Source organism: Ochotona curzoniae, unplaced genomic scaffold, assembly GCF_017591425.1.
Source record: "Ochotona curzoniae isolate NIBS_2020 unplaced genomic scaffold, NIBS_Ocur_1.0 scaffold_4683, whole genome shotgun sequence".
Lineage (NCBI taxonomy): Eukaryota > Metazoa > Chordata > Mammalia > Lagomorpha > Ochotonidae > Ochotona > Ochotona curzoniae.
Window position 1 is genome coordinate 883,571 of NW_024467121.1, and position 21,000 is coordinate 904,570.

The window sequence follows — 21,000 nt, forward strand, 5'->3', positions numbered from 1 at the left end:
CCCGGACAGCCAGCTCCCTTTACGTTCTCGTCCACTTTACTTCCTTTCGCTCTGGTTTTCCATTCCTTATGAGTAACTGGGGCTGCGAGACGGGGTGAGGGCGGGAGGGGATGTGGAGAGAAGGGCGGGGAAGGGGTCCGGCGGGGAGGGGCATCGGAGTGCTGTCACCGAGTGTCATGCTGTCCTCCCCGCCCCTCCGCCGGGGAGGTGGGAGCACAGCGGAGCGCGTGGCAGAGTGCTGGGCGCGTGGGGACGCGGGAGGGCGGGATTCACGGGGAGCCGTGCCGCACACAGAGCACGCCGGCCACCGGAGCTGGGCGCCAGCCGGGAGAGCAGAGCCATCAGCCGGTCGTCGACCGCCTCCTGTGAGCCGGGCGCCTGCCCCGGCACAGCCATCCAGCCATGGAGCCCTCGCACAAAGACCCCGAGACGGCGGCTGCGGCGGCGGCGGTGGCCGCGGCGGACCCCCGGGGGGCGCCCTCGTCCAGCGGGGTGGTGGTGCAGGTCCGCGAAAAGAAGGGCCCCCTGAGAGCAGCCATCCCTTACATGCCCTTTCCCGTGGCCGTCATCTGCCTCTTCCTCAACACTTTCGTGCCGGGACTGGGTAAGACGCTGCCACCGCGACCCCGGGTGACACGACCCCGTCGTGGGAGGGGGGCCCAGGGAAGGTGGGTGCGGCGGGAGACCTTCGGGGGGGGGGTGGTGGGGAGCCCAGCAGCGGCAAGAGCAGTGCCTGCCTCGCGCCCCTGAGCAGGTGGCAGAGCTCGTGGAGTGGTCGTCCCTGAAGGGAGCTGGCATGCGTGGGTCTGGGTCTGCAGGTGAGCTAGCCCGACCCGAAAGAGCTGGAAACTTTACGGGGCACATTGGGGCCAGCGGGCGGCGTTTGGGACGGCTCTCTCAGCCGGGGCTCGGCTCTCAGCCAGGCATCGGGAGTCCGCTGCTTTTCCCTGTCGCGCGCATCTTTCGGTGAGCCCTGTTCTCCCGAGGGGAGTGGGACGAAAGCGGGGCGAGCTCTGGTATCGCGGTGGCGGTGTCCAGGCTCCCAGGCGTCCTGAGAAGTGGGCTGCACGGGGAAGAGGCGACGCCCCATAGCCTTCCCTTCGGGCGCCAGGAGCGGACCGAGGCGGGGTGCGCTCTTGGGCCAGCCTCCTCCACTTGGTCGCCTGGCGCCCGTGCCTCTGCAGGGCGCCGAGGGCCTGGGCTGTTTGGCCACACGTGACCCCACAGACAGTGGCGCGGGCGCCGTTGTAATTTCAGTGTCGGGCTCTGGCTGCCAGGAGGGGTCCTGGGGATTGAAAACAAAAGTCTGTGGTAGAGATGATGCCTAAAAACTGGGAAGGAATGAGGAGTTCTTACCCCGACCCACCCACCGGACTCCTGGCCACAGTCTCCGCCCCCGCCCCTGCAGCCCGCCTGTTTGCCGCCCGCCAAGGAGGCGTTGGCAGCTGCCCCCAGCAGAAGCTGGCAAGCAGGCAGGCACCCCTGTGCCTTCTTGGGGAGAAAGCCTGCGCCTGCTGAGGAGCCGATTGCCATCGTGTGGTTCAAGTTCCCAGGAACAGAGGTCAGCTGGAAGTGGCTTAGCAGTCCCACTATGGCCTTTCTCACGACCCTGCCGAGCCAGTCTTTGCGGAGGCCTCTACTGCTGCCGTGCAGGGTACAGCTAAGGCTGCTGCCTCCCACGCGGGACCTGTGCCTCCTCTCTGCTAGCTGCACTTTCTACCCCCGGACGCTGCGGTGGCCAGAGAGCCTCTGCTCTGCCGCGTATTCCGGTTAGGCGGTCTGGATTCAGCTCATGCTATTAGGACTGCCTTTAACAGCCCCCCTGCTACCCACATCCCCTTCCCCCTCTCAGGTAGTGGCATCAGATCTGCTCTGCACCCTGAGACTTACCAGGATGCAAGCTGATGTGGATTTGGTTGTGTCCAAAATTTCCACCTGCTGGAGTAAAAAAGAGATCGCTAGCCACATCTCTTGAAGGATGTGAGGATCAGGAGGCTGGATGGGTCTTGATTTCGTATTTTTTCTCTTCTGAAGTGTGGAAGTAAATGCCACCCTATGATCTGAGAAAACAGATTTATGGGTGTCAGGTAGAAGGGGGCTGTACCAGTGCTGCTGCTGCTGGGTTACTCCTGTGGGACAGACACCTTCTGTCCACAGAGCACCTGTGCTTGTCCTCCTGGGTCACACCTCTTCGGGCTGCAGGGCAGCACCGATCCCTGACCTTTTGTGTTCCCCCCTCTCCCTCACCCCCCAGGGGGACCCAGCTTCGCTGCCCGCTTCACAATTCCCATAGATTAGAATCCTCTGAGATTTTTGTAACAAGTAAATGACAACAAAAAGCTTTCTAAGAAATCGGGAGCAAGAGAAAAATAAGCAAACTGCAAGAGCCATAAAACAGGTGAGCCGTGGGTGTACAGACTCTGGATTTTTTTTTTTTCATTGACCTACTGCAGGTGTAGTTCTCATTTTGTTTTGGCTGTTGCTGTGCACCATGCTTTCTGCACCAGCCCTTGCTCTTCCTCTCGTAGTGTGTGTGTGTGGGGGGGGGGGGCGGTGGTCGGGGAGGCCCTGACCCTTGGCAGGTCAGGGACACATCCCTCACCAAATTGCTGGGGGCAGGAAATAGGATTGTTCATGTGCAGCTCCCCCCACCCTCTGGAAACCCTGCAGAGACAGTGGCTCTGGCCTGCTCTTTGTTCTTCTGCTGGGCTGAGCAGGGGCCATTTCCTGGGTCGGGGTAGGTAGCTGCAGCAGTGGCCCCCACAGACACTTGTGAATCTGGCCCCTACAATGACCTGTGTCTCTCTACTTGGCTCTCCACCTGCAGTGCTTCGGGATCCACTTCTCAGCTCAGGTGAAACTTTACCAGCATGTTCGGTTCCCTTGTTCCTTCCCACCTCTACCCTGGTGAGGGGCTTGGAGGGCTTTAGCTCTTAGAAACTCTTCTCTTGGCCCACACCCACTTCTCCAAGTCCTCCCAGCTTGTCAGAAGCTCCCGTGACAACTGAACATCCATGTTGACTTTCTTACTGGGATGAAATGTAGCTGCTTTCAGTTCATTCATTCATTCACTTGATTGATGCAGGCACCCACCAGATGCCTGCCCCCAAGGATGTGAGGATGAACAAAGCAGTCAGGATGTCTTAGCTGCAAATTGATGCCAGCTCTGGGTCTGATGAAAACAGTAACGGGAAGGAACACTGTCGTGGCAGCAGCTGATCCTTCTTTGGGGGTGAGTGGGGATCCGAGAAAGCCTCCCCAGAGAGAATAGTGTTAGGTTAGACTCTGCAGAGAAAAATCCATCACATGGCTTGGAGCACATATCATCAATTTAGTCTCTGGAAGCTGCTGTGAGCAGTGGCTCAAACATTTTCTTGTTTGTTCCTAGAAACTTCCTTCCTTGTATGTGCTCCTCTTGTTTGTGAATTAGATGAGAAAGTAGGCATTGGGCTGAAGGAAGATTCGTGTTTGCTTCTGATTGATATAGGTGGATCAGGTCCAGGTCAGATCTATCTTGTCTCCTGGTTCTATCATGGAGAAACTTTAGTCCTAAAACTCCCATTTGGACTTAGCAGGCAGAACTGCCAACTGCAACACCCCACTGGTTTGTCCTGGCTGCTCCATTTCCCATTTAGCTCCCTGCTAATACATCTGGGAAAAAAGCAAACAGTCCAGGTCCTTGGGCTCCTGTATACACAGGGAGACCTGAAAGAGGCTCCAGGCTCCTGGCTTCAACCTGGGCCAGTCCTGGCCAATGAGGCTGTCTGGGGAGTGAACCAGCAGAGGGAATCTTCTCTCTGTTTCTCCCACTCTCTGTAACTCTTTCAAATAAATAAATGCATCTTTGAAAGACAAGCAACAAACTCCCAGGGCCTTCTCCCTTCAAACCACAGTGTGTTCAGGATGATATTCTAAGAGAGATGCTTTCTCTGCTGGAAGGGGTTGGCAGGGAGGGAGGATTTATACTCGTGCTGGCTCCTTCTGGGAATAAGGAGCAACAATTTTTAAATGTGTGTTGGAGAAGAATCATCCCCAGTCCTCTTCCATGCAACTCTGTTCATCCAGATGGCTGCTGGCACCTTCGTGTTCTGACAAGCACGGCATTTGTCAGTATTTACACAACTGTTCTTACATGCGGCGAAAGTTAATGGTTATGCCCCAAAATGGCCAGAGTGTCTGTGTGCTGGTCAGGGATTTAATTATACTTTCAAATGTAAAAGTTATATCTTTCTGGATCTGGAAAGACAAAAATGTTGATGTCTCAGATGGTGCCAGGGAAAGTGGGAGAGATGAGAACTTCCTTTGACCATGAACCACTCCATCATACTAATGCTAGTCATTAATCTACTGTTTAGCGTGACGTAAATATCCAATCCGCCCCTGACAGATTGCCTGTTCTTACACTGCTTGAGTCTTGCTTCCCCAGCAGCACCACAGGCTTTCTCAGCCTCTCTTTCCCCTACCTAAAAGGTTCAAACTGGAATTAATCACACCTCAACATCTTTTACATTGTTGACTTTGGTTATTGTTTTGAAAGTTGACTCTATGTACAGATAGATTGCAAAGTCTGTGAGATAAAACACTGTTTAGAATTTCTCCTTGAAGTAATATGTTTTAAATAAACACGTATTGACTAAAATTTTGCTGCTTCTTTTTTTAAAACAAGATTTATTTACTTATATTGAAAAGGTGGGTTCAGAGAAGGAGATACACAGAGAAAGACCTTCCATCTGCTGGTTCACTCCCCAAAAGACCACAGAGCTGATCTGAAACCAGGAGCCAGGAGCCTCCTCTGGATCTCCCACGTGGGTGCAGGGTCCCAAGACTTTGGGCCATCCTCAACTGCTTTCCCAGGCCACAAACAGGGAGCTGGATGGGAAATGGAGCAGCTGGGGCATGAACCACCACTCATATGGGATGCTGGCGCTTGCAGGAAGAGGATTAGCCAATTCAGCCAATCAGAACTATATTTCTGAAATAGGCATTAAAGATGATCTAGTCCTATGCATACATTTTATATATAAGTGAGATAGGCCTTAAGATGTAAGAACCAAGGGAATTTCCATTCTACTCAACCTTCAAAGCATTTTTGGTTTTGTTTTGTTAAGATCTTCCATCCGATGATTCACTCCCCAAGCGGCTGCAACGGCTGGAGCTGAGTCAATCTGAAGCCAGGAACCAGGAGCTTCTTCCAGGTCTCCCACATGGGTGCAGCATCCCAAAGCTTTGGGCTGTCCTCATCCTCAACTGCTTTCCCAGGCCACAAGCAGGGAGCTGGATGGGAAGTGGGGCTGCCAGGACTAGAACTGGTGCCCATACCGGGCATGCAAGGCGAGGACTTTAACCACTATGCTATTGTGCTGGGCCCACCTTCAAAGCATTTTTTAAAAATTATTTATTTGAAGAGAGACAGAGATTGAGAGTTTTACTCCCCTGGTTCACTCCCTAAAGCCTGCAATGCTTGTGGCTGCACCAGGGCCAAAGTCAGGAAGTGGGAACTGGTCTGAGACTCCCACATAGGTTGCAAGAACCCAGCTCCTTGCATCACTCCCTGCCTCCAGTGCCTGCATTAGCAAGAGACTGGAACCAGGGATTAGAGCAAGGTGCTCTAATGTGCGATACAAGCATCCTAACTAATGTCTTTCTGGATAGGCCAAGCATTTGCCTTTCAAACTTTTAAGGAAGCTACTTGAAGATGCGTTTCAGCAAGGTTAAGGAGTAGACCAAGAAATAATATGAGATTCAGCAAGGAATCCTGTTCAGGACATCCAGAACAAAATTGTTTTGCGGGTTTGGAAGGTGGCCAGTCCTCACTGAATTGGGAGGACAGAGATCCCAATCCATACAGTGGGGAAGGAGTGTGGTTGGGACACTGCAGAAAATTAAGAAAACCAGTCAGGTTGTGCTTTGACTTAACTGGCTAATCCTCCACCTCCAAACGCAACATTTCATATGGGCACTGCTTTATGTCACAGCTGCTCTATTTCCAATCCAGCTCCCTGCTTGTGACCTGGAAAGGCAGTAGAGGATGGTCCAAAGCCTTGGGACTCTGCACCTGTGTGGGAGACATGGAGATGTCTCTTAGCTCCCGGCTTCAGTTTGACTCAGGTCCATTGGAGTGATGAGTCAGCAGATAGAAAACTTTTTAAAAACAGATAGATCTTTTTTTCTCTGTCTCTCTGTAAATTGGCCTTTCCAACTAAAAAAATCTTTTAAAATAAGCAGGAAAAATAGAAGGCAATGAAAAATTACAGTGAAGACAAAAACTCACACAAAAGCATTAAGATGCTGTTCAGTGATGTTAGCAAGTCAGCAGTCTTCAAGACAGAATAGGAAGATCTGCTGAATGGAATGAGAAACAATTTGGAGGATATCAGGTGATAGAGACAATGTAGAAGATATGTTTCTTCTACTGAGAAGGAAGAAGAGAGGTTGTCAGAAACTTCAAGAAAATCAAAATGTTTTTTCATAAAAGGTGTTGCATAAATATTTAGGAAACCATCCAAAAGTGACTTGCTTCTGAGCAGTGAAATGAAATCAAGTCTTTCTCAAGTGTGTCAAGCCTGTGTCATGGGGATGGTGATGTACAAGGTGGGTCTTTGCTGTGTAGAATGTTTGCTTGGTCATAGTAATGTAAGTGCTGCTCAGTCATTTTCAGCTTTGAAAACCAGCAACAAAGCACTGAAAGTCTGAAGGATTGTCTACCTTAAAGGTGTAAAATGAACAATACAGGTTGCAGAAATTGGAGACTAGAAGCGGAGAGAAAGGGATTGCATGTCCCTGCCCGGTGCCATGTGGCTGACCTGCCTCTTGTGGGGGGATATTACTTCCTCCCCTTTCCACTGACCCCTGGCTTGGCCATGTGACTTGCTGTGCCTAATGGAGTATGAATACAAGTGGCATAATTCATGCTGAGTAGACACTGTTAGAGGCATCGTGGGGTCCCCCACCTCACAAGAATGAGCTCCTTGACTACAGTTTGTTTGTTTCCACCTCCTCCCACTGTTTTGGTGATGTTGGCCAGGCTCTGGACTTTAAGTTGCATTCTAATGATGATGACTCCCCAATTCAAATTCCTACTCAGACTTCTGCCCTACTCTTCAACTTGCTGTCCAAAGAGCACATCATTAGATGCAGGACATGGCATGTCTTGGGAATGAGAAAGAAGCCTGAGTTGCTGAGACTCAGGTGTTAGCATTGTCATTATGTCTCAGTGTTACATGCAAAAGCTGAATAACACACAGTGGATGGGGTAGAGGTGTGGTTACTGCAGGGGACCAGAAAATGCTACATAGGCTGATAGACTAAGAAATAAAGGGTACCAAGGTGAACAATAGATAAACTGAAGGAGTGCTGTGTCAGAGCAATGGGATAGTAGCGTATGCTGGGTGAACATTGGAATAAGATGGAAAGGAGATGACAGGTGGTGTTAGCACCCAACCCTCATGTGACCCAATAGAAAGGTGATAAATAATGCCCAAGGTGGAGAAGACATGAAACAGAAGTATCAGCCTACTCTTTGAAGATCAGAAACACATTAGAAGAATTTCCACCCCTTCTAGCAGCACCCATTTTTCTCTGTCTAGTGTGCCTAACAGGCCATGTACATGCTGGAATTGTCCCCATCTTTTCAACACAGGGTCTCTTGGTCCTGTATCCTCATCAGTCTGCTGCTAGTTTCTTCACTCCTTATCAGAGGTGTCTGTATCGTTCCCTGTGGCCCACTGTCTTGTTTTCTCATGAATCCATTCCAATCAGGCTTTTGCCTCCATGCTCCACCTAAACTGTGCTTGTCACACACACATCCTTCAAGTGGCTGAATCTGTTGTGGCCAGCTCTCTGCTTCTCTCCAAGGACCTCTCACCAGTGTTGGATGCCATTGCTCGCTCTCTTTTTCTTCACTTGCTGCTGGAATACCACTTGCTACTTATTTTCTTTCCTTTAGAAAAAAGTTATTATTATCATTATTATTACAGAGAGGCAGAAGGAGAGAAACGGATACAGCTTCTTTTTATTGGCTTACTCCCACAATGGCCACATCAGCCAGAACTAGACTTGGCTGAAGCCAGAAGCCAGGAGCTCCATCCAAATATCTCACATGCTGGCAAGAACATTGCTTCTTGAGCCAACACTGGGTGCATAATAGCGGAGAGCTGGAGTTGGGGGCAGTGGGACTTTAACCCAAGTACCCTGATGTGGTCTGAGGATGTCTTAAGTGGCGTTTTAACTGTTAGGTCAAATGCCCATCCATTTCCTGGTTTCCTTCATACCTCATGGATTTTTTTTCCTGGCTTGCTTTACTGCTGTCCCCTACTTCTAACATTGACAGCCCCCAGGCACTTGCCCTTCTTGACCTTGACCTTTTCTCTTTTGCCTATACCTACTTCCTTGCTGATCTCACCTACTGCCTGGGCTTTAGATGGCATCTGTGTGATGGTGACTCCAAGATTCCCATCCCAATTCAGAACCCTGCCCTGAATTCCAGCATCTCCTATCCATCTGCCTTTTCAACATCTCCCGTTGGGGACCACAGAGCATCCTGGATATAACATGTCCAAACTCAAATGTCTGGTTTCCTCTCTCATCCTTTCCCACCTCAATAAATGGCTTCATTCTAGATACTCAGGCCCAGAACCTGGACTCATCCTTGACCCCTCCTAGTCTCACTTCATGCCCAGTCTGAGATGCTCTTGGCTCTTCTTTCAGAATCTGTTCTGTTTCTGACCAACTCTTACCATTTCTGATCCAAACCTCTACCTTCCTCCCAAGTTACTTCTTAAAGGGTCTGCTCCCTTTTACTTGTTCTCAGTGGCAACCACAGTGATCCCTTGAAACATGAGTGTGTCAGACTGTTCCACTTTTTTGGGCTCAGAACTCACTAATGACTCCCATGTGACAGGTTCTTTTATGACCCATAAGGCCTGCACCAGAACTTTTCAATAGAAATTTGAGTCACATATGGAATTTGGAATTTTTCTAGTGCTCATAGAAGTAAAAAGGAATAGATGATATTATTTCATCTCACCAAGTGTGTTTGAAGCATTATCATTTCAGCATGTCATCAATATGAAAATTATTAATGAGACACTTTGTATGTATCTCTCATGCACTAAGTTTTTTCAAAGTCTGGTGTGTATTTTGCACTCACAGAAACATCTCAATGTGGACCTTCCCCATTGCAAACGGATGCATCAATTAGTAACATCCTTCCGAGAGGTAGCCAGCAGGCCAAGAGTGGCTGAAGTTGGATAGCAGGTGGCACTGGGCTTCAGTGGAGTCCAGAGGAGGAACCTGGCAGAGGCAAGCTGGCTTCCCTGCATTCGCCTCTTCAGATGTCTACTATGCTGCTATTGTGTATGGAGCTGTGCCTGGCACTGGGATGCAAAGTCAGGAAGGCACCAATGTGCCCTCAAGTTGCTGATAGTTGAACAGGCAGACAGACAGTAGAAAAGGTAGAGAAGGGTGCTTTCATGGAAGAGAGAGGGGATGCCCATTGAAGCCAGTTGGCAGCAGTGAGGAGTGGCTTTCCTGATAAACCTGCAGACTTGGGAAGGGAGCAACAGCCTGAAGAGAGGGACCTGGAGGGACTGAACTAGCATTTCAAGTTCAATGTCAGATTCATAATGCCACGAATGGTGGTGAACTCAAAGGCAACAGACTTCAAAGCTCATTCTAGCTCCTTAGCACCTCGTGGGCTGTTTTCTGGTTTGCTTGACTCCTCTTAGCAACCTTTAAACTCTGGAGTTGAACTTGGAACCTTAGCCTCACATCACTTGGTTTCTCCATTTGTAAGGACCACCACACATGGCCACCTTTCTCAGCCTCTGGTTCTCCTTGGCTTGTAGAGCAGAAAGTTGGGCATTTCCATGGGTTGGACCTCTCACAGGAGACATGCTGGGACAAGGGGGCCAAACACGCATTCTCCAGGGTGGGATTTAACACACTGAGTAGAACCTGTCTCCACCGTACTACCACCTGCTCCAGGACAGATCTCTGAGGCTAACTTCACAGTTTGGTGAAAAGTTATGAGAACCTCAGAGTGGAGTGTGTGTACCTGCACCTGTGTTCACACACATGCACCTTGTATGCACACACACACACACACACACACACACACACACACACACACAACCCAATAGGCTTCATCTGTAGCTTCTTTATTGTAAAAGTTAGAAGACAGTTCTCAGGTCTATGTTTGCAAATCCCAGCCTTGTATATGGAAGAAAACCACTGAATGTTTGGTTCACAATATCCTCAAGGTCCATGCTCAATGGTTGGTACCAAGGGGGAGGTGCTGTGGCTGGTGGATCTTCAGTGTGTGAGTTTCCTAGTGAGAAGTGCTGGCCATGGCTGGCTTCACGCTCTTGAAGTCATGTTGAGTAGGAACACTTCCTTGCTGTAAGCTGAGGCATTGGGGAGGGAAAAACAAGCTTGAGGCTCATTTTCTCTATGGAAGGCCTTAAATTGGCATGGAAAAGGTCATTTTTCTTGAAAGGGATACAATGACATGAGATGAGAGCTGGTCCTTGGACTGGGAAAACGTGGGAGCCATGGCCAGAGTCCTCTGTTGAGCTCAGTGCCTGGGTAATTGAGAGTGATCGGAGCTCGGGGATGACAGGCTGTGCTGATCCTCAACAGGATGATGGGACAATCTTCCAGCCCCTCCTCTCACCACCCCCCACCCTGGCTCCAGGCTTTGGTGCCTGCTTCAGGCCTGGCTCGTGGTACAGTGCTAATTCATGGACATGCGGGTATTGACTAAGCTCTGCGGGTCTGCGCACAGCCGCGCCACGCCCTGACCTACCTCAAGAACAGGGAATGCAGCCTCAGCGCCTGCTCATCCTCAGGTTCCAGCTCTTCTCAGAGCAATTTGATGGAGGCTCGTTACTACATCCACCCTGCTTCCCGGAGGTTTGAGCCTGCGGGTTTGAGTATGTTCTGCCCTTGTGCCCCTTCCCTGGTCCTGCCTCAGCCCCGCACTGCGGGCCTCTTGCTTGGCAAACCGCGGATACTTCACTGGACAAGGACACCGTAGCGCAGGCACTTCCCGAGGGCGTGGCTGTCCTAGGCCCTTTCTGACCCCGGTTTCAGTCCTCTGATGGAGACCTTTCTGACGCAGGTTTTGGGGAGCCAGGAAGCGTTTGGGAGGGTTTCGTGGTATTTTTTTTCGTTTTGCTTTCCCAAGAAGCATCTCCTCAAGCAGAAACACTCTCCGTGAAGTTGGACTCACCTGGCCCGGTGATAGGAGATAGGAGATGGGCTGTGTCTGCAGCTGTAGCCTGCCCTGGGGAGGGAGGCCTGGGCATTGCATTGGTTTCAGGCTGAGCTGCAGGATGGAGCACTGCAGCCATTCAGATGCAAATGGGTCTGAAGGAACACCTTGCCCCTTCCTGTTCAGTGGAATTTTGGTGGGGGCAGAGGAAACCTGGCCCTTTATGTGGCTGCCCTCTATCCTGAGCCTTCAGGAGCTCCTCCATGTCCACTGAGCCAAGTTCGTGTTCCCCAGTGACCTGCACCACGAGCTTCATTCGCTGTCGCCGACGTGTTTAGTCCCTCTTAGGTGGGGGCCTGAGTACCTTCCCCTCTGTTACTGCCCAACTCCCACCCATTCCACAGGGCAGCTTTCTTGGAATGCTCTCCTCTACATGTCTTTTATTTATTTATTTTAAAAAGATATATATATTTATTTAAAGAGCCACAATGAAGGGTAGAGAGAGAGAAATCTTACATACACTGGTTTACTCCCCATATAGCTGCAGTGGTTAAAGCCAGACTAGGCTAAAGCCAGGAGTCAGGAGCTTCCTCTGGATCTGCTACATGGGTGTAGGGGCCCCGACACTTGAGCCATATTCTGTTCCTTTCCCAGACCATTAACAAGGAGATGGATTGGAAGTGGAGCAGCCGAGACTTGAATCAGTGTCTGTATGGGATACCAATGTGGCAGACAGCTGCTTAATCCACTATACCCTGCCTCCTGGATGCTTTTCTTGATCACTCCAGGAAGGTGAACTTTTCCTTAGCAGCAGGCTGATCACATCATTTAGAGAATCTCTCCTGTTCTGCCTGAAATTCCAGCTCTTGCTCTTGTCTCAACCCTGTGATGTGAAGGCCATGCTTATCTCATCTTGTGCCTCCCGCGGCTCTCCTCTCCAATTAGTGTTTCTGAAAGTGGAGATGCATCCACATGTGAACTATGTGGGTTGGAAAGGTGGAAGCAAGAGTATAACTTGGTGCCCTTACCCTAGTAGACGCTTGCCCATGGGACACAGGCTGTCATATCATTTCTCAAACCTCCCTAGCAGGAGGAGGTCCCAGGGCTCCTAGCGGGTTGGGGTGGGGACAGTGTTGGGGAGGTGCACCACTTGCACAGGGAAGGGACATGGAGTAGGGGGAGGTGCTGGCTGCCCCATCACTGGGACAGATGGCAGCCCTGTGGGGCACTTATTGGAGCAGTTATTGTGTGAGCAAGAGGAGCAGGGCCAAGTTCCCTAATTACCTCGCATCCTTTGAAGTTATTTAGGGAACAATGGATGAGTGAGTATGGGGGGAGTGGGAGAGGTGCTGAATCTTAACAACTTTCATCAGGGTTGGATTGGGCAGTAACCAGGTGGACCAGGAGTGTGGTATTCTTTCAGAATGCTTATCCCTTGCAGAGGAGGGAAAGATGAGAGAGCGAGGAGGCCAGGGGTGTCTTGGCAGGATGAGCAGAATTGCCATCTCCTGGGCCTGAGGAGAACGGTGTCAAATGGCAGATCCCAGTCACACAGCCCCTCCTGAGGATTCCATTAATGCTGAGTGTCCACAATGGGCAAATCATGTGACAGAGAGGAGCTGGCGGGAGGGGAAAGGAATGGGTGGGGCTTTAGGGATGACTGCTTCCGGAGTCTTCTGAAGTTGGTGAAAATGCTCTAAAATGGGTTGTGATTGGTGCACAACTGTGACTATAGTCATGAACTGTGAAATGGGTACATTTTATGGTATATGAATTCTATGTCAGTAAAAGTATTTTTAAAAATTCATGTCACCAGTAATTCAGAAAGACACTGGATGCCTCATGGTATGTGTGATACCCTAAGAGGGACATGATGACACTTTGGCAGTGCCCTGGCCAGGAGTGCATCAGCTCAATCTATTCATGAGAAGATATCAGGCAAGCGCAAAGCAAAGGACATTGTCCAAATCATCCAGCCTATTCTTCAAAAATATCAGTACCAAAAGATGAAAGAGGGCGAAGACCATGGCAGCTCTATGGAAAGCATGATCTTGGATTGGGTCATGTACTGGAGGAAGCAAGAACATCCATGATGGCAATATGGAGACAATTGACCGAACTGGAGTAGGAGCTGTAGGTGAGGGAAAAATATTTCATCAGTGTAAAGCTTTCTAAGTGTGATAACTGCCCTAAGAACACCTAACAGGATCGCTTGGGTCTATGGAAACACACACTGAAGTTTGAGGCCGTGAAATGCCTGGATGTAGACAACCCCAGTCACAAATGACTCAGGAAAAATGAAGGAACATTTGAAGACAGCAGAGCTGAGGTGGGGGAAGAGAGAATATGGCTTGACTCATGTAATAAAATGTTAGAAATTGGTCATCTCAGCTCAGACATTTGGCATAGAACAGACTCCTTGGGACACCCCCATCCCATCTCTGCTCCCGATCTCGGGTCCTGCTACAGTGCGCCTTGGAAGGCAGCAGGTACTGGCCTGTGTACTTGGGTTCCTGCCACCTACATGGGAGTTCCAGGCTCCTGGATTTGCCTAGCCTACCTCCAGCTGTTGTGGAAACCTGGAGAGTGAGGTAAACCCATGGATGAAAGATCTGTCTCTCATAAACATTTTAACAAAAAGAAACAGGAAATCTGAGTAAAAAATATATAGAAGTTTTCTATATTATTCTTGCAACTTTTCTGACAGCTTTAAAGTGTTCTAAAATGACCTTATAATGAAACTTAATGAATGAATTAATTAAAATACATTTTTTAAAAGAAAGGAAAAAAAACTAAAATAAATGACCTGACCAAAAGCCAACATACTCACAGTTCAAACGAAGTGATTGTGTCTCAAGCCCAACCACTATTCCCTAAGTAAGTCACTCCCTCAGCACCAAAGCTCTACCAGCTCCCACTGATTAAGGGGCCATCCAGGAAGAAAGTCATAGTATCAGGCAGCACTGCAAGATCAAGTTCCCTGAAGAGCTCTTCCCCAGGAATCCCTGCCCTCAGGACAGCCATGTGAAGTGTGTTTGCCAGGAGCCTAGGGCCAGGGCATGTAGCCATGGTTCCCCTTCAGTGGTTTGCTGGCTGGAACAGGTCTCCTCTGCTGCCTCCTTGGGGGCCCCTCAGGAATCCGGCATGCTTTAACTAGAGTTGAAGCAGATCCCAAAGCCTCAGGGAGCTATTTTGGAGAGGCCTTCTTGTTCTTGGTTGTTCCTCTTTTTTGACAGCTCAGAATCATTCACAGGCTTCAAAGAAGTCAATGGTAACCATCCACCAAAGGCTACTCCTTGCCAGCAGGGCACAAGAGAGCTGCTCCCTGGCCTAGGCTGCTCTGGGGGATCGTGGGGGTTAAGCATCTGAGTGGAATCTTGCCAGGAGTGCCCCTGTGGCCTGACTCAGAAGGGAAAGAAGTAAACATAACCATCTTAGGCCCAAATAGCTGGGGTTCCAAGAACGAAGGCAGCATGGATGGCGGGCCCTGATGCATCCTCGCCCAGTGTTCACAATTGGCCCAAAGGCTGGGAGGGGGTGGGGTGGGGTGTTGGGTCTGATGGATCAGAGCTTGATGCCGAGCCTGACCTGGCTTGAGAAGACAGGTCACAGTGTTTGGGAACGGATTTGGGCTGCAAGGAAAACCAGCCTGGAAAGCCAAGTTCTGGAATCATCTCCCCACTGTTTGACCCACTCTTGGGCAGCAGCACTGGGTGGTTTTCCCTGCTAGCTTCTCATCTGACTCCAAAGCAGCTACTGCTGCAGGATGTTCCAGACCTCCCTTGGTCTCTCCCCTGAGGACTTTGTGTCAGGCTGTAGGTTCTTGAGAAATGCATGACTCAGGCTCCCCTTGCAGGCAGATCCATAGAAGGGAGTAGCTGAGTGGTTCCCCGGACACCAGAGGATTGACACACCCAGCAGTTGCTAAAGGACACAAACATTATTCATAACACACACCTAGAGCTGGCATCATAAGCCTGCAGATAGCTCACATTGGAGATAGCTCACATTGACCTGGAGCAGGAAGAGAGGTCAGTGAAGGATGTGTGTTGAAACAAAGCAGCTACTCTTTTGAGTTGTCTGGTCTGCCAGTCACTCTCATTTTGTGTTTTCTAATTTCAGACCCAGGTGGGTTAGTTCTGTCTTGAACTACACCTTTTCTGTGTGTCTCATCCTGGCAGGTGTCCCAGTGCAGAGCATGCTGGAGAATCTTGCCGTCCTTGCTGGCTGATAGCCAGCTGGGACCTGTGCATCTTTCTCAGGGAGAGTGTGTTCTGTGCCATACTCAGCTCTGGAAGCCAGGTCTTTCAGCCCAGCTCTGTCATGATGGTTGTGCTCTCTTGATGCTGCTTGCTGTGACTGTCTAGCTCCATCCCCATGCCCACTGGAAGCAGGAATGGTTATTGTTGCAGCTTCCTTGTTTGTGCTGAGATCCATTAAGAAGCAAAATCCAGGCCACATACACTAGGTGCCTCTATGTCAGGAAGAGAATGGAAAACTCTCCTGCAGCAATGGGTGCTACAGGTGGGGAGCTGCCACCACTGCCTAACCCATCTCGAGCTGTGTGGTTCAAATGAGTCTTGTCCTGGTACACGTGGCCAGGGGAGGAGGCTGGAGGATGGGCTGGTTAACTTTCTCTCCTCTCCTTCCTCTCCATCCAGTCTTTTTTTTTTTTTTAAGATTTATTTATTTTTATTGGAAAGGAGGATATACAGAGAGGAGGAGAGACAGAGAGGAAGATCTTTTGTCCGAAGGTTCACTCCCCAAGCGGCCGCAATGGCTGGAGCTGAGCCAATCTGAAGCCAGGAGCCAGGAGCTCTTCCGGGTCTCCCATGCAGGTGCAGGGTCCCAAGGCTTTGGGTCATCCTTGACTGCTTTTCCAGGCCACAAGCAGGGAGCTGGATGGGAAGCGGGGCTGCTGGGATTAAGACCGGCGCCTGTATGGGATCCTGGCACATGCAAGGCAAGGATTTTAACCACTATTGTATTGTGCCAGGCCCTCCATCCAGTCTTTACCCTCATCACATCTGCCCTGGACTGGAACAGACTGGGTTCTCTGGCCTACATCTCCACCTCCTTGCCCTCTGCTTTCAGGTGTCTTGATCAATGTGGAATCCTGACAAGAAGGGAAACAAGAAAGAATGAGGTCAGGTGTTACTTCCTGGCTAAGATCATGGCTTCTGTTCTGCAGCTCTTCCCACTACTCTCTCTAGAGCACCCTGTCTCTCTTCCTTTCCTTCCCCTTCAGGTTCAGGAAAACCAACAGCTTTTGGTTACTGCTGGTCACTGTTGTCACAGGGGTGACAGCTTTTGATGCTTGCTGGGACCCCTCTTGCACAGCTCCCTGATGGACAGTGGGATCCTGAGTCATCATCCCCACCCCTTCTTGCCTGGATCCTTTCCTGCAGAAGTCAAAATCCAGCACTGTCTTCCTCCTGGGAGCTGTGGCTTCTGAACAGTGTGAGCACCCAGCTTCCAATGACTTCAGGTGCTCAGAAGGTGCCATGAGTATTGGGGAGAGAGGTTGGAGGAGGGAGAGTACATAAGTGGCCACATGAGGCTGCTTCCCTGGCTCCTCTAGGGGGCAGTCCTGGCCCCTGGGGCTTGCTTAGAGGTGTCTAGGCTGCCCCTCCTGCCCAGACCTCCTGCCTTCCCCAACCCCCTACTTTGCCCAGATTTGTCCTTTCCCTTGTGCATCTGAAGCTCTCTTTCAGGAAGGTACAACATCCGGCCCACCTGTTGTTGAACTTAGCTATCACTCTTCACCCTTCCTGTGATGAGCAGAGGATGTGTACAGCTGACCACTTCTGGGACCAGTGCACTCTCCACCCCAGAGCACCTATAGCTGCTCTTTTGATTTTCTGGTCCCCACTGTTCCTTGCCTGCAGAGATTGAGACCAGCCAGGGAATGAAATCATTGTGGCAGGGTTTGCTTTTCCTTCCTCCAGTGCTGGAATGGTTCAAACCCTCAATGATGCCTGGTGATGAGAAGAGTCATCAAAATACACCTAGCATGTTTTAAATCTTTACAAAAGATACCAAGCATTTGCGCATCAGCCACTTAAAAGGACCCCCTTTGATCATCATACCAATTACATTTCTCCAGAGCAAAGAGGTGCTTCTATGTCTGCTGTTTGCCAGTCCTGCGTGTTTGATTTGCAGGCAGGCCTCGGAAGAGCAGGTTTTTGAAGAGATTCAGCCAGGCTAAGTCACAGCGGCAGAAGCTTATGCAACTGCTGCAAACCTATGAGTTAAAAATGGAACAATCTTGCCGGGTGGGGAAGGTAATAATATCAGTGATATGGAAATAGAAAGTAAAAAATTACTTCAGTGGTTCTGGTCTCTTATCCATATTTTTGGGGACCAAAGATATTGGTGCCATTTTCCAGAATAAGTCCAACGTGCAACCTTTTATTACAAAAGTCAGAATTGGCTTTTCACAAATAGTCTCTGCTCTGTTCCAGTCACCAACCCAGGGCCAAGGGCCCTTGCCTTACAGACTTTCTGCCATCATGCCACAAAACACATTTTGGTATCTGTTAGAGTCTGGATATTCACGAATGCCCATCAAGGAACAGATTTTAGATTTTTATAAGTGGGTTTTGTTAATTTGCTATTTTAAAAATACTTGTGAGACCTTTACTGTTGCCATGGCGATCCAATTTCCATAAACATAATTTTGTGAGGATTTTTGCACATGCAAGTCTGCGGTCGATATGCAGTGCCGGGGCAGGGGGGAGGGGGAGTAGGTGGTACACTTAGCAGCTGTCCCATGACTGCTTCCTTCAAATGTTGAACTTAGGATTCTATGAGTTCCTGCTATGGCAGAGACCCGGATGCCTAAATAACACCTTTGACCCAGGAGGCTTCTGGGAAGCTTCCAGTGAGAGCAGGAGATCAGCCTGTTCTGGGGTCAAAAAGCCAATAATATAGTTGTGATGCGTGGGCACCTGCTCACTGTTCGATGGCTCTGTCCTGGTCACACTGACCTGAAATCTCTTTCCAAACTCTGATTTCCAAAAGCCTTTTTTTGGGGGGGGGGGAGGGGTGGACATTCTGGAGCCACTCACAGGGTGAGGGAGAAACCCAAGGCCATCCCCTGCCTTTTTTTCCCCTTTGACCATGTTGGTTTAAAAGCCCCTATAATGCACAATACTGCTCAGACACTAAACATTTGCAATGGAAAATAACAGAGTAAAACCACAGAGATATTAGCTATTGAAACAGGAAAACACTGAATGAGAAATCATCTTCTGTTCATTGTGCATGCCAGTGGAGGAAAAGCAGATGGAATTAGAGGAGGTAGATGGTCCCAATGGCACCAAATGCCATAATTTTTATCAATGATGCCAGACACTTGGTTTTGCTCACCAGCAGAGGAGCTTGCATAGCATTAAGTTTTATTTCCCAGGGAACAGGATATGCAAGGAGCTGGAGGGAGGAGCAGAATAAATAAGAGGGTTTTTTTTTTTAATAATAAAAACTGCTTTGGAAAATAAACGATGAGTGAAGGGTGTTAGTAGTGGAACTGTCAGTGCCTATGGATTTCACCTGGGGTTCTGTGGTGAGCGGGTCAGGTATTCAGCACTTGGGAACAGCAGAGGAGTCTGAATCATATAGAATTATGAATCATAAGGAATTATGAATTACTAAAAGCCATTGTGGTGACTGTTATTACTCAGGTAGTGCTGGAAATGCAAGCAGGGCTACTCAAGAAACACTGTTCCAGACTGAATAACTGGCTTAGCAATGGCTCCCCCAACCCCGTGATTTGAAAGGCAACCAGGGGATCCCCGTCGGGTGCAAGTGTGAACCTGTTCGGGACCCTGCAGGGTCCGAGAGTAGGCACGTGTGCAGAATGTAGCGACATTTAGTGCTGAGAGGGTGGTAAGGTTTGGGCTGAAGCTGATTCCCAGGTTGCTCAGGGCTGTGGGTCCCAGCACAGGTTCAGAAACAGAGATGGGCACCTCCATCTGGGACCCCAGGACCCACCTCCTGCCTTGCCCTGAGCCCAGCCACCATACCTGGGGTGAGTTGGGACAGCTCATAGCTCTTTCAGATGTTCTATGTTCTCTCTGAAATAGCTCAGAGGGAGCTGGCCAGGACAGTGTGGGAGCAGGGGATAAGGCTCCCACCCCACCCCATCCCGAGTGGACGCAGAACCAGGGCGCTGCCTGCAGCACAGTCCCAGTCTTTTCCCTCAACACACGTTTAATTTAAAAGGAAACTTTTTTTTAAGTGCCAGTAGCCAGCAGCATGGGTGGGGCTGATGGACAGCTAGGTGGAGAGGGAAGGAGTGGCTGAGCACAGGATCTGCAGCTCCAGAACTGGTATCTGGCTGTCTCCTGTCTCCTCTGGTGGTCCCTGCTGCAACTGTGGGGACAAAAAGGCACATCACGATGTCCCTGATTCCCCAGGTGTGAAACACAGTGGGCACATCATTGTGTTCATGGGCACACTTCCATGCTCCCTGGTGCAGGAAGGGCAAGGCTGGCTACTGCTCCTACCAGGTGAGCAGAAGCAGATCCACCTGCTGTATTGCCCAAGGGAGTGGTGGAGGAGGAAGCTGGCAAGAGGGCATTTGGTGATGGCAAGTCAGAGACCCAGGGTGGGGTATGTGTGTGTGTGTTCGTGCATGTACTTCTTCCCAAGTCTTAGAGAACTTCCTCTGGATGCGGTTTCTTTTCTTGCTGAAGGAATGCCTCCTGGATTCCCCTCTCCCTGTGGTGAGTGTGTGACTTTGGATGAGTGACTTCCCTGTCTGTGCAGCAGTCTTCTCATTAGCAACATGGGCGATCATGATGCTCACCTCATAGCACCCTCTCGAAGGTTAAATGGGTCATCATGTAAAAAGTCTGTGCACAATGCCTTGCACACAGAGAAAATATTATGATTATTGCCCTGCAAATCTGTATAGGCATGAAGGCAGTTCTTCCCTTGCAGCCCAGAGGTCCCTAGTCTGTGGCCTGTCAAGTGCAGGAAGGCTCCTCCCATGGCGCTCGTCCCAGGTCTGGCTCATAGCAAGTGCTCAATCATTTTGAAATGGAACAGTCAGCCTGGGACCTAGTTGATGTGTGGTCCTATGCAGCCTGGCTCAGTAATGGAAGGGATGGGGCAGGGCCAGAGAACTTGGGGTGGCATTTCTCCTCAGAGACCTTGCTCTGCAACTGTCTGGGGGAACTCAAGGGTGACAGAGGCTTCCAGGGAGAGAAGCAAAGATTGGATGTGGTCTGGAGGGTGTGAGGTCAGTGACCCCTAGAGATACTCAGAGGAGTCCCCAGGAGTGGCCACAGCTCACTGGTACCTTGGGTGACTGCTGCAGCTCCTTGAGCCCTGCTCATCCCATTCAAGCGTTGTTCCTCCCTGGAGGCCTCTCAAGCCTCCCTGCTCAATGCCTGCAAGTGTTTTTAGCTGGAATGGTGTCCTCCTTTCTGCCCTAGGCTGTCGCCCTGAGTTCTGAAGGTGGCTCCTTTGTTCAGGTATGGGAGTATTGTGATCTCCTTGAGATTCATAATGTGGCCTTTGGAACAGCTGTTAGTCTAACCTAAGTGGCCCAAGACAAGACACAGTGGAGTTGAGTGGAGAGGAATGTGCTTTTCTGGGGCTGTGTGTTTGAAGATACATCTGGGATTGGTTTCTTAGCAACAAGGCTCATCAAAAGCACATGGGCAGTATCAGAACATCCGAAGATGCCCACAAGCATCATGTAAAATAGGAGAATGTTCTGAGCAGGGGAGCGGTTGCTGAGCAGAGCTCCTCCAACAGGTAGGGAAGCTCAGAACCCTGGC

The 21,000-nt window shown here is 50.0% G+C and overlaps 1 protein-coding gene across 1 annotated transcript in view; it reads left to right on the forward strand.

Moving 5' to 3' along the window:
* The first annotated feature begins 402 nt into the window (after positions 1-402).
* The window catches only part of STUM (stum, mechanosensory transduction mediator homolog), a 45,780-nt gene continuing 25,182 nt past the window's right edge, over positions 403-21,000 (forward strand). Inside the window, exon 1 of the mRNA XM_040968151.1 lies at positions 403-604. Within this exon, the coding sequence (XP_040824085.1) occupies positions 403-604 (202 nt within the window). The remainder of the gene's footprint in view (positions 605-21,000) is intronic.